At 39.6% G+C, this 13,489-nt stretch overlaps 2 protein-coding genes across 4 annotated transcripts in view; both read right to left on the minus strand.

The window, feature by feature from the left end:
• dclk1a (doublecortin-like kinase 1a) overlaps positions 1 to 3,359 on the minus strand; it is a 45,241-nt gene extending 41,882 nt beyond the window's left edge. Inside the window, exons 1-3 of one of the 3 annotated variants that reach the window (XM_079649061.1) lie at positions 3,109 to 3,359; positions 2,208 to 2,603; positions 1,166 to 1,515 (exon numbers count right to left, since the gene is read on the minus strand). In XM_079649061.1, the coding sequence (XP_079505187.1) occupies positions 1,166 to 1,515; positions 2,208 to 2,603; positions 3,109 to 3,172 (810 nt within the window). In that variant the 5' untranslated portion in view covers positions 3,173 to 3,359. The remainder of the gene's footprint in view (positions 1 to 1,165; positions 1,516 to 2,207; positions 2,604 to 3,108) is intronic. The other 2 variants (XM_079649062.1, XM_079649060.1) reach the window with 2 other exon arrangements.
• A 1,271-nt stretch (positions 3,360 to 4,630) lies between these two features.
• Positions 4,631 to 13,472, minus strand: ccdc169 (coiled-coil domain containing 169). The gene is made up of 8 exons (XM_079652317.1): positions 13,087 to 13,472; positions 12,902 to 12,984; positions 12,599 to 12,709; positions 11,363 to 11,403; positions 10,146 to 10,244; positions 9,634 to 9,687; positions 9,063 to 9,139; positions 4,631 to 8,168 (listed from the first exon to the last, which is right to left on the minus strand). The coding sequence occupies exons 1-8, from the start codon at positions 13,263 to 13,265 to the stop codon at positions 7,973 to 7,975; spliced, it is 840 nt and encodes a 279-aa protein (XP_079508443.1). The 5' UTR covers positions 13,266 to 13,472; the 3' UTR covers positions 4,631 to 7,972.
• Positions 13,473 to 13,489: the final 17 nt, after the last annotated feature.

Below are 13,489 nucleotides of genomic sequence, written 5' to 3' on the forward strand. Positions count from 1 at the left end.
AAACACAATCTGTTTCATAATAATGTTGTCGTTCTGATGATACTGTAAGGGTGAAAACTGTGTCGGTACATTCAATAACTTGGAGCTAAAGCATGAGCTAGAGAGGCATAGAGAGGGGAGCAGACAGACAGAGACAATGATGATTGAGGATGGCAGGAGAGATAGAGAGGTGACATGAAGGCAAGCATGGTGAGATTAGAAAGCTACATCAAGTCACAAATATAACCAGATACCCTGACATACTGGCAGAGATGTCCTGTTCCTTTGTGTGGCTTCATAAACTTGGACGTGTGCCAGCACAGAGAAAGTGTGTTTGACCTCATTTCACTGCAACGTAGGCCAAGTTCAGAGCCATTTCCACATTCGTGCTGTAGTGGAGAATATGTGCATGGATCTTTGCATATGTACGTGCCTGTACACTACAGTCCTGTTTTGATGTGTGTTCTATTTATAGCATCTCACCTGCACTGCTGAGAAAAAAAAAAGTGAGCTAAATATGTGGGTGGACTATCAAGAGGCCGTGACTCAGATCTGTTTTCGAAGGCAAAGCCCTGGCACACATCGCAGCAGCGTGGGTGATAATAACCCAGACTTCATTCATAGATTTATTTCATCTTTACCTTCTCTTGACCCCTTTCGGTCTCAGTGTCACTCTCCCCACAGCTGTGAACAGGGACACAAACGCTCTTCATTCACACAAGGCTCATTAAAGAGGAATGAGAATGTGGTCATAAAATATTTAAGCATTTTTTCCTCCAACCAGCCTGTTGCTCTTTCTATTCTCCTCTCCAAGCAACACAATTGATACATAATATACAAATGCAAAAACTAAAATGCATCTCAGTGACTGGTGTATTCATCTCAATGGAAGCACTCATCATGTTTGAAAAACATCAGCTCCCACTGTCTGTACCACAGAAAGGAAATTGAGACATGAAGCTTTAGAAACATTGCTACATTGAAAGCCAGCAAACAATCAGCAATGGCAGGCAAAGGTTTGTCTGAGGTTCTATTAAACCATAAAAAGGCTTAGTGTTGCATTCCACAACACTAACAGTGGTAACAAAATGGGGCGCTTATCTTCTAACACCAACTCAAAAAGAAATGATTGTGTTTTTGCCCTCATACAGTGATGATGATGATATTTTGACCAAAGATTTCTCACCAGTTTTCCCTCCAGCGTGTAGATCTTCTTCACCACGCCGGAGTCGAGCTTGATGGCATCAGTAATATCGGTCAGGACTTGTTCGTAGGAATGGGCCGTCTTCTTGTTCAGCAGGATCCTCACAGTTTTGCGGGGCTTCACTCCGCTCCGGACTACGGACACTAGCTTCGGACGTATGAAGTCCTTGGTTTCACGACTCTCTGGAGCCCCAGCCTTGGCGCTGCCCAGGGAGGGGGGCCCGCGGGAGGATGCAGCCGAGGCCTTGACATTCACCGACCAGTTGGGGTTCACGTTTTTTGTGTAATCCAACTTTTTGTAAGCTTCGATGGAGCTGCACACATAGCTTTCACCTGTTGGGGTTCAAATGGAAGGGGAGAGAGGAAAGATACATTACTTAAAACGAACAATGTTTGAAATTAGCAAAAATTGTGAAAAATAGTGCTGACTGCAGAGAAAAAAGCTAAGGAAAGAAGGGGAGCAGAAGCAAGGCTGTCTATTTGTATTGTGTAACATCTCTTAAATAAGCAACTATTATTCTAGCAGGCAGCATATTACAGCAATACATATATTCAACCCTTTAAAATGATATAGGAAAAGTCTCCAGCTTTTGTTCAATTTTCTAATTTACAGGCCTATTTTTTTTCTTAAAGCCAAAAGAACTTGTACCTCTTCCCATGTCACTTCCTAGAGAGTAAAACAGTTTAAGAGGGAGCTAATCTCAGACAAAACATATGTCAGGTTCACCATATGGCAACCAAATGACTGATATAATCTTCACCATAATAATCTACAGTGTGATTAGTGAGTATATGAAGCAGTGCCCAAAAGAAACAGCTTATTAAGCATTTTAAACCTGTAAATGATTACTCACTAAACAATTTCTGTAAATCTAGGTTTGTGTAACCACAGGGAGATGAACAAGGAAACATGGCATGGCAGCCGAGGATCAGGCAGTGGTTGTTAGAAAGACAGATTAGGCTACATTATGCTAACAAGGCCTTGAAACCCCCAGGTGTGTTGTAAAGTTGTGTAGGCTACCCACCTTCTACCAGCTGCTCAATATTGGAGATCTTCTTGCAACCATCCAGGGTGTAGATGGTGCGGACGCCCTGCGGCAGGTTGACGTTGTCTGACAGGGAGCGGGTCATGTCCGCCAGCAGGGCGTCAAAGGTCCGGAACCGGTCTGCGGAGATGGCGTAAACTATCCCGTTGAAGTACCGGTCTCCGTTGCGGTAGAATCGGACCTTCTTGGCTCTCCTCTCCGTGGTAAGAGTCTTCAGGGTCCGGGTCCGGTACATGCTGCAGTGGGCGCTGTGCGTGGGGCTCGGCACCCCGTTCAATTTCGCACTGGACCGGCCGTGCCTGTGACCTTTGTCCCGCTCGTCGAAATGCTCCATTTCCATTTCTCTGGCGAGGCTCACAAGTACGGCTGTACTGTCTAAGGGAGGACAAACAAGTAGGAGGGTAAGGCTGCGGTGAAAAGTTTTTCTCGAAGTAAACAAAAACAAACGGTGTCGAAAAGGATAGACACCGACCGAGGAGAGGTTTGGACGGGCTGGTAAAGTCCGTCGCTGGTGCTCTGACTGAAAATAACTCCCTAATGACAGATTAAGAGCTGTTAAGCCGAGCAGCGGACAGCATGCCTCATGACGACCCGCACTGTCTGTCAGCGAGTTCCTCTGAGGCGCAAATGGATGGAGAGAGAGCGGCAGTCACGAATCAATAAAAGCCTATTCATTTTCTCTTTCTAAATAGTCAGAAACACTGGATCGGCCCAGCATAAAAAAACGATCACATAATAATTTAAATAAGAACAAAAAAATGAAATGTTTATTTACTTTCTAATTGACGGGGCTAGAATCGACACGAGACATTCGTTTACGACAAAAAACATGTAAAGGGAATAATGATTTTAACAACAGCTGATACTGACACAGGCTTACCTACGTGCGTAATTAACGCTTCTGTGACGGTCACCTCCAGTGTGACTGATTGATTTCCCAACATATATGAAGAAAAAGAGTTCAGTGGGCTGGTCGCTGACACTGGATAGTGGTAACGTGTGATCCTATCCTGGCTGCAGTGAACCCCCCTGTGCGTCTCTTTGTTGTCCGGTTGATGTGCCCCACCACCACCACCAAACAACAGTGAGTGTGTGTGTGTATGTGTGCGCAAGAAGCTGGACTGGAAATGAACTAGGTAGCAGCTGCTCCCCCTCCCCTTCTCTGTTCACCCACCAGCTCCTCTCTCTCCTCCTCCACTTCACTCTGTCGTGATCTTCATTCAGTGCCTCCACCCCTCATTAGGATGTAAACCCACACTTCCCACTCGTGCTGGGGGTGCTGCCTGTCCTGCAAACACCCCCAGCCCGCGTCATGCTTCAGCTGGGGGGGCAGTCTAAATATTCAATTTCAAGAGCAAAAATGTACATTTATTAAATTATTGAAACTTTCCAGTGACAAAGTTCTGGAGAATTCCCTGGTAGAAGTAGCAGGATCATACCTGTATGAATATATATAACATATGAGTTTTACTTTTTTTTAATACAATTTAATATTTCATATTGTTGCATCGACTCAGTTGTCTTTTGTCTTATCTGTCAGAGAGAAACCATTAAGTATTTTATTTTTATTATCATACATTTTACCTCCTATTAACCTGATAACAGTTTATATTTTGCCGCATGTACCTTTTTAAAGTTCTTAATAAATAATCTGAGGGGAATTTCTTGTTTGTTATTACCTTGTGATGTGTCATTTTGTAAGGCACTTTGAGCCGCATGTGTTGTATGAAAAGTGCTTTATAAATAAAGCTTTATTCTTATTATTACTTTTATTTTGACACACACATTGTGCATGTTTGTGAATGCCATTGACTTGACACGTGAAAACAAGAAGGCTTAAACTAAAACCAGTCACATATCTGCAAAACCATTGGACTTTAAACACAGAGCAGCATTGTGTTCAATGTTATGTAACATACTTTCTCCGTTGTATACACTCAGCAGCTAAAACCTAAACTATAAGATCCAAACTATGCAGAGCAGCTTTTACAGTGATCCAAATGCAGTGTGACAAGTAGGATTCCTCTCGTGTAGAAAGTCTCCATTGGGATTACATGTCAAATGATTTCAACATGTTTGAAATCCTTGTTTGTTCCTATGAGCTCTGAAGTTTGCATGTCGACAGGAAGTAGTCTCTTAGAGCAATGGAGAGATCGAGACCACTGACCTACATCCTCGCCTCAAGAGACCACCTAATTCTGCTCCATCAACACTCCCTAATAAACTGTGTGTGTGTGTGTGTGTGTGTGTGTGTGTGTGTGTGTGTGTGTGTGTGTGTGTGTGTGTGTGTGTGTGTGTGTGTGTGTGTGTGTGTGTGTGTGTGTGTGTGTGTGTGTGTTGCCCAGCATTTTTTCTGTGTTGGTGCTGCTTAATGTTTTAACACTCTCTGGAAATAGTGTCCAGATATCAAAATAACATATTAACAGATGGAAGAGGGTGTTTATGTTGAACATGTTACAGCTTTAATATATACATTGCTTGTTTGTCATTATATAACATTTGCCTTTGACACATAATACGGTTCAACTAATCCACATTTACATAAATATATCAGACATTTTAATGGCTTATTACAGTATGTTATTGCATCTTTTATGACTGCTTCCGTGTGCCAATCTGCTTCTTTGACTATACATGCACATAATGAATGACAGGTACACAACGTAAGACAAATACACATTTTCTCCACACAGATCTTTCTATTTTCGGGAGACACAGTGTGTGTGTGTCACAAGCTAAGGCCTGACAAAGTTCCAGTCTCAATGTATCCTGGAGAAACAGAGGATGTGTGGGGGAATATGTTCTTCAGACAAAGAAAGATGGAGGACATCGTCATTCAAGGACTTATAACAGCAGTATCATGGTCTCAATCCTATTCTTAATGCCTTAGAATTTGCAAGTCAAATAATGATATGTGTCAGTGTCCACACGTATACAAAAGGAGACATCAGACTTGGGAATATATCATCCATACAAGTAGATGTTATCTTTGCTCCTGACGCATAGGCAAGTTCAATTGACTTGTATGTAGAGAGAATTTGTGCCTTTGCCTGCACAATTAATGTGATCCCTCGTAAAAAGGTTCTTACTTTTTTATGCAAAGATCTTCTCTTAGTAACTCACAACTGCCACTTTTGGACTGTTTCAGAGACACCCAAAAATAACATGAGAAACACATTTAATAACCATATTTAAATGCATTTTGCTTAACTGAATGAAGATGGACTGATGATTCATATTGTGATAAATTCGTCTTGGAATAATTTAGGAAATTAAATCTGTCTCAGAGAGATATTTAAAACCTCTACCTACTCAGTCTCTTGGCATATGCTTCTGTACAAAGATACATTTCCCGTTCTATCATTAATCATTGCATTGTTCTGTTACAATTTCACACAACACAGATTGGTGTGTGAACATTTGGACGGGTGAACAATTCTGTAACTCTGAAACATTTCAAAGGGTTAAAGGTAGAGTCTAAATCAGCTCGATTAGGAATCCTTTGATTTAATAATCAAATTGGGTTTGGGTATGACACTGCCCAAAATCACTGCATCATGTTATATTGACCTTGTTATTCTAAATTGTCAGATTAGAACTTCTGCACAGAGTTTGAATGAATGTTTGAACATTGCTTACCAATCCAAAATGTTGCTGAATGCATTATTTTAGTAGTCCGTTTGAAAAAGTTCAAATAAAAAGAAGCAGCAGTATTTCATAACAGTCATCTTGTGGTCTAAGTATTAAGAGGGGAAAAAATGGTTTCACAGTTTGAGTATGCTGTTTATTAAGTGGCAAAGCTAAGCAGATTGATCAATAAACATTTATTACTAAAAACGTATAAATACTTAACGTTATTGTTTAAAAGTTGGAAAAATATGGTCTTGGATTGTGATTAGCAGATGCTCAATTTTGAGGTATCTGTAATGGACATATAAAAAGGTGTATTGAGTTATCAGAAAAGTCAACTTAAGTGTGAATAAAGTACATGGATATGTACATGAATGAATGCATTCACCCTCACAAATGAGTCTCCTACACTCTCACATATGCACTAGACTAGCATAGACACTAAATAGTTTCCAGCATACTCAGGGTTAGTACAGAGAGGGGCTAACTGAATTAGCATGGGCACTACTGTGACGCGTGTTGTTTTGACGGATACTGTAGTTATTTGTCACTGTGTTTCACCTGTCAGCGAGAGACATCTACAGTCGGTGCTTGCTCTGTAGCTGTGTGATTCATGAGTTGTACTAAAGCTTTTGCATGAAACAGAGAGAAAAAGAGGAGGAGGGGAAAGAGGTAAAGAAATGTGGTGTGCTCTAGATGTGCTCACTCTTTCATAAGGCAACATGCACTCTTACAATAAAGTCATTAATCTAAAACAAACAATCTGTCACTGCAGCGCATTTATGATTTCACACTGAGACAGCTAGCTATATCAGAAATACGTGTGGGCCTGTACAAATCCAAAACTAGAACTCCCACAGTGCGTTTCTAAAGATTTTAGACAGTGAAGGCAATACCAGCAAACTAGTTTCTGGAGATGGATTAATGATTTTTATCAAATACTTTTTTTGGACCGTGTTTATTTAATGAATGGAAGGATACATTAGTGGTTAAGTGTGTGAGATCATATTGCATTTAAATAAAAAGCTTAACGTTCATAAATCATCCTTATCTTATCCACGTGTCTGTGTTGGTGTCACTACAATCTGTTGACTTGTTTACACCATCTCATTTAAGTTAGTTAATTAGTTCACATTCTTGCGTGGACTTTAGCTGTCACACATTTTACAAAGCCATATTTGTCGCTAATATATAATATTTCTATAAATACATATTCCTTCACAACAAACTAAAGGTTGAAAATTCAGAATCGTGTTAAAGGACTATTTCAGCTGGACGGGTGCTTGGTGACACGGGGGGTTTATCTTTGCTCTTTTAGTTCAAAGTCAAGTTTTGATAGTGGCTACAACAAAGCTTTGGACATACTGTATATTCACAGAGCAGGTATATTCCTATGAATTAAAACAATTATGTTTGTTCATATTCTCTGAGCTAATCAATATTAAGCTATTAGACTTACAGACCAATCGGTAAATAAGAAAACAGCTATATTCATTAAGCTAGAGCCCAGATTAATGTAGAAATCCATGTTGTTTTTCCCTATAAGATACTGCTTCTGTTCAATGATGTGTTTGTGAAGAAGTGTGGAGGAGGGGTTCAGTTTTGTCAGCCTCAAAACTGAAACGGGCAATTTTCCTGTTCACTACTGCATCTCATTTGAGCGTATTCTTACAAATGTGTAAAGGCTGTCAGTGGGTGGGACGGGGGTGACTGGTTGCTCTGTGGATGAACTGCTTTTGGAGAGAGTGCTGGATGCTGTGCTGCTTACGTAATGGTAGTCGTAGGAGGTGTTTCGAGAAAATAAATTGAAGTGACACAAGAAATGTCAGACTCAGCAGGCTTCTGGTACATTAGGAGTCAACCTCACTGAAGCCTGTGATGTTCCTCCCTTTAACGTTTCTCTTCAATGCTGCTCTTTTTGTTGAAACAAAGAAAGGTGTAAGGTGTAATAATGCCACTTCATTATAAATGGAACATGTTTTACCACTGTATTTGATATCAATAAACACCACAGGATAACCATCAGAAATGCAATGTTTCCTCCCAGTAATCTTTTGAGAAATGTAAACAAAACCACATCTCTTTTTAAAAAGGGCTATAACACTAAGTGGGGTTTAGGGATTGTGTGACAGGTAGTACTTCAGTGTGGGTAACCTGCTTCCCCTTTGGGATTTCCTCTCTTCTCTTCTCTCCGCTGTGGCTCCATTGCTACCACCTTCTCTTTTCACACATGCTCCTCCTCCTCCATCTTCTTCTCTTTCTTTTCCCTTCTTAGCATCAGCCTCTGCCTTCCTGCTGGTCTGCCTCCCTCTATGCAATCAGAAAGAAATGTCAGTTTAGCAAAAACAATATAATAGACACAAAATGTTTTCTATTACTAATAGAATATATCATATTCTATTGACGTGTATATAGACTTCTTGCACTATTTTTGTATTTGTACGTTTGTATTTTATTATGTATGTTGCATCATTGGATATTGCCATTTCTACACTGTAGCTTATAACATTAAAACCTTTGAATCTAGAAAAAAACAAAAATGACAGTGCTTTGGAGAGATACAAATAACACTCAGATTCTTGTTTTTACATTTTCCAACAATGAACAATTATGGAGGTTCCAATTTTTAACATGTATAGACCGTCATTTCTGACACATTTTTACATGATCTTTACTCTAATCAGTGCTTCTCAAAGTGTGGTCCGCGGACCACTGGTGGTCCGTGAGCGCCCCCTAGTGGTCCGTGAGTATATTGGTCAAATTTCACATTTGAAATAAATAAATAAATGTAAGTTTTCCGCACTCTCGCGGGAATATCTCCGCAATGGAGAGAGCTTAAGTTTCACTTTCGATTGCATGATATAGCCCAGATAAACACCTTCATCACACATGTTGCCACTTGTTTGTACCATTTTCAGGCGATTTGTAAAAAACGATGTGTTTTTGGATATTTGTGGAGTCAGGTGGTCCGAGAGTGTTTTTTTATTGGTTAAGTGGTCCTTGGTATGAAAAAGTTTGAGAAACACTGCTCTACATGTATCTTCTTTGTTTTTAATTGAACTGGGTAATCTTTGTTGTAATGCTTATATCATAAAAGTGATGTTGTTTTGTGCATATTTGTGTTATTTAATTCAGCTCTAGAGTATTTGCTTGAGTGTGCTCACTTCATGTTATTGTGTCCATCACCTGTAGGTGTTCACTGACCTCTTGTGTTTGCTCTCTGCTGCCCTCTGTGCCTCAGTGGAGTACTGTCTTCTCTGGGCTTCAAGTGTGGAGGACAGCTGTAGCAGTGGACACGTCAGGAGTAAAGCAGTTAGTGCACTGCAGCAGACACATACACATTGTGATAGCTGTACACACATTAGTTTGCGTTAACATCAGATGTGAGCCAGTCTCATGCTGCCACTTCAAATGTAGAGATTTGGTGCCTAAATGTTGGGACAGAATTGCTGTTCTTGCAGCTGCAGGATCAGTTTTGATGCAGCACAAGGCAGAAAGACCTTGACTCACTTTCTTTTTGGCAGAACAGAGATTTAACCATTATATAACAAGAGAAAGCAGCAGTGGAGGATGAATGAGAAATCACAACTAGGCAGAGAAGAGCTGGAGACCACACCAGGCTCTTAACACGGGATTAACCTTTTGTACAGCAATTAACAATGACAGCCAGTCTTAAGTATGGCATGTATTTAATTAATAGTTTATAGGTTTAGTTGAGAGCTACTTGCCTGGTTAGTTATGAAAACTTTATACAAGAATGAAAGGGAATGCTTACCTTGGCAATTTCTGAAAGGTATGCCCGCCTCTCATCATTGGTTTTATGAAATGCCTGAAATGTGAAAGGAACAGAGGGCCTTAGCGCAACATTTCTTTTCTTTCCATGGACTCATTTAAATCGCAGTGCTTGTTATTTGTGAACTGCCGTTTCATGAGGTTGTCAATGTTAATGAGCAAGCGATTACAACATGGATTACTGGCTGCACATGCTGCGTGTTAAACCTTTATTCATCTAATATGGCGCTGTTTGCTGAGCACACAATAAACAAAGAACCAAGTCAAACTAAGAGCATACCGGACATAGCAGTGCAGGACAAAGCTTATGTTACAATTTGAAATTGCAAAACAAGAAATATCAGACAAATCTTTTTCAATCCCTTGCTAATGATGGGAATGTGTTACTGAAATATGTAATAGCAGGAACAAATGTAAAGCTGCTTGTCTTATAAATAATAGTAAGGGACCAGAAGACCTTGTGACACTCAACAATACTGACAACAAGGTCCAAACCTTTCCCTCCTGTTCGATTCTGCTGTGAGCGTCCATCAGCTGACTCTGGAGGTCTGACTTCTGCTCAGTCAGGAGCTTCAGACGCTGTCTCAGTGTTTCCTGAGGCAAAGTGTTTCCATTAATTACATCAATTCATAACAAAGAAGCATGAAAGGTGTTACACCGCTGACTAATTAAAAATCAATTTGTACCAGAATAACACAATGTTATCTGCTAGGATCAAACAATAACATAACACTTAATGCAAAAACATGAGCACAAAATGGATTAGGCTCATGCATAATTCAATAACTAAATAAACACATTAGAGCTGAGACATGGTGAGTTAACATGAGGTTTCTAGCACAGAGCAGAGTGTTGGGTTTTGAATAAGCAGCAGTAGGAGATGCTTGTGGATAAGCCAGTTGCAGAGTATTTTATTAATCGTTTAATGTTCCAGTCAGAAGTGGAAGTGTTCAGATACTTTATTAAGTAAGTAGCAATATCACAGTATAAAGATACTCAGATAAGTAATCATCTTGTATTGATTAACGGAAAACCTTATTTATATAAATGTATGTAAGAACTATCTGCAACCACAAAGGAAAGTGCCTTTTGAGCAGTGAAATGTAGCCGCTTTTGTTTTTATTATACCTTAATTTATTATACCTTAATTTACTAACGTACAGGTTGCATTATCTAATGTGTAGAGGATTACCATTGAGCTTAACACTGTCACTGTCGTTACACTTTTAAAAAATAATCTATATTCTCCTCACATACAAACATACTCATACTGTACATAACAGAGCTTCAGGCCACAGTCTTACAGTCACTCATGGATACTCTAATGGGCATCTGTTAGTTCTGCCTTAAGGCACACAGACACACACATGTTTAGTCTGAATTGTGCCACCTTTTAGTGTGTGTTGTAATTAGTCTGCTCTACTCTCCCATGGTTAGTAATCCTTTGATTATAGTGCTCTGATTAAACTGTGTTTGATTTCAGCATGCATCAACGGGAGGATGGAGAGCAGCTGGCATTACAATCCTCTCTGTCCTGCTGCCTTCTCCCTCATTCTGAGTCTCTGGCTCTCTCTGCTGGTATGTGCTTGTATAGCTCTCTGTGGGTTGTGTGTTTATTGATCTGAACTTAGAAAAAACTCACTAAATACAATCAATGCAACAAAACAGATTAAGAAAATGCTCAATAAAGAAATTATCATGTTTGCACTCACTACCGACATGTCATCAAACGTTCGGATGGAGGCCAACCGATCTGTGAAAAACAAGAGAAGATGTTAGCATTATGAGTGCAGTCTCTGAATAAAAATGTGATTAAACATACTGTTAAGTCGCCTGTTCTCAAAAACTCTTTTTTCAGAGCAGAAAGAGGAGCATTTTACACACAAGTTGGAGGCAGAAACAGGACTGATCTGCCTTAAATCCTTTTTGAAAAGTTCAACCTCTACTGGGTTTTTCATTTCATTTCATTTCAAACCTTTATTTAGACAGATTGGTCTCTTGAGATCATCGATCTCATTTACAAGGGAGACCTGCATCATTTAGTTCCACATGAAACATAAAAACAACAAACAAACAACAGAGGATATCATATTTACATATTCAACATTTACAAATACCCAGAGTGTCAGAAAGCATTTCATTTAGACGTGCCTTAAATACATTCAGAGAAATAAAAATGCTCAATTTCAATTTTGCCTGTAGACTGTTCCAAGCAAGTGGAGCTGCGCACATAAAAGCTGTCTTACCTAAGACAGTCCTTACTCTTGGCACATCTAACAAGACTATATCCTGCGATCGCAGACAATAGCTGCTTGCAACTTTCTGCTTTATCAATGAACAGATATAATACGGGAGTTTGCCCAACATAGCTTTATAGATAAAAGTGTACCAGTGACTGAGCCTCCGTACAGTGAGTGATGGTAAACCTGCCTTGGTATACAGTGTACATTGATGAGTAAGTGCTTTACAATTTGTGACAAATCTCAGAGCACTATGATACGCAGCATCTAGTTAGCTCAGGTAGTTGGCAGGTGCATTCATATACATCAGATCACCATAGTAATTAACCATGTAGACAAAATACAGACACCATGACCTAAAGGACAAAAATTTCCCTATTGAAAACCATTTAAACAACAGTTTGTCATCCCACCAGCATTTCACCATAAAATGATGTGTTCTATTATATGAGGGTTGCAATGGAGCAATGGCTTCATAATTGTAATTTGTAGTATTTTCAATCAGATTGAGAGATATTTTTAAAGGTTTTCCCTATTGGTTCATATTTTATGATGATCCTCAATAAACGATTTTGACAGAGACATCTTTGTGCAACTCCATCTGTGGACTTCAGAGTATTCTTTTATAGGCAGTGAGTAATTTTAGGTTTAATGAGTCAAATAAAAACATAACAAATGTACTTCTAGCATAAACCCTTTGAAACTCACCCATGGGGTTTCCTCGCAGGTCCTCCAGTCTTTCATGAATGAATGACATCTGTCGCTCCAACTGTCCATTTAGCTCCGTCTGTGTCTCAAACCTAGTCTTCCACTCATTTTCTGTACAGAATAAACAGAGGACACTGTTAGATTTTAATCACAAATGGGAACGGACATGACAGACACCACAGCTGAGTGTGTGCTGATAACAGTGGATTATTGGGTGACATGCTGCCACAGTGGGTCAAGATGGCATGACATACTATACACTTTTGTTTGTATTAAATAAGTTAAAAGGTATATGAAACTCACCCTGTCCATCAACACTGTGCAGTCTATCCTGCAGTTCACACATGGTACTCCGAAGGTCAGACACTGACTCTTCGAGCATTTCTCTGTAATAATAGAGACGAGACGATGTCCTTTTTGCAGTTGAAAATAACATATAATCTCCTTAATAACTTGGTAAGTAATACATTTACTTTAAACAAACTTACTTAATTTCCCTCTCATGTTCAAGCTCTGCCTGCAGCCGTGCCAAATCGTATTTGCTGTAGTCGCTATCTCCACTCATGTTTCTGAAAAACTCACAACTGAACAAACGTTTGTGCCTCGGGGTTACTATGGAGACAGCTTTTTCCGGCCCGTACAGAGAGACTGGGACATAATGGCGCATATTAGCGGGGAGTGGAAAATAAAACGTCCTCTTTGGTTATTTATGGATGTACCCGAATAAATAACTCGCAAATTACATATCCGTCACATAGAGTGGCTTTATTATGCAAGCAGTATTTTTTAAATGACTATTTTGCGCTAAATTAGTCCTGAAAATGGACGACTGTTTACTAAACTCTTCATTAATGGCCTGTAAATGCCGGTTAATTAATCGCAGACTCATGG

This window comes from Notothenia rossii (genome assembly GCF_949606895.1).
Source record: "Notothenia rossii genome assembly, chromosome: 9".
NCBI lineage: Eukaryota > Metazoa > Chordata > Actinopteri > Perciformes > Nototheniidae > Notothenia > Notothenia rossii.

Bases quoted from the DNA above. Each gene is read 5' to 3' on its own strand.
- ccdc169 (XM_079652317.1), bottom strand. From the start codon at position 13,265: ATGCGCCATTATGTCCCAGTCTCTCTGTACGGGCCGGAAAAAGCTGTC. The intron at 12,710-12,901 runs GTGAGTTTCATA...TATTCTGTACAG, and splicing joins GCACAGTGTTGATGGACAGG to AAAATGAGTGGAAGACTAGG. The intron at 10,245-11,362 runs GTGAGTGCAAAC...ACTTTGCCTCAG, and splicing joins CGTTTGATGACATGTCGGTA to GAAACACTGAGACAGCGTCT.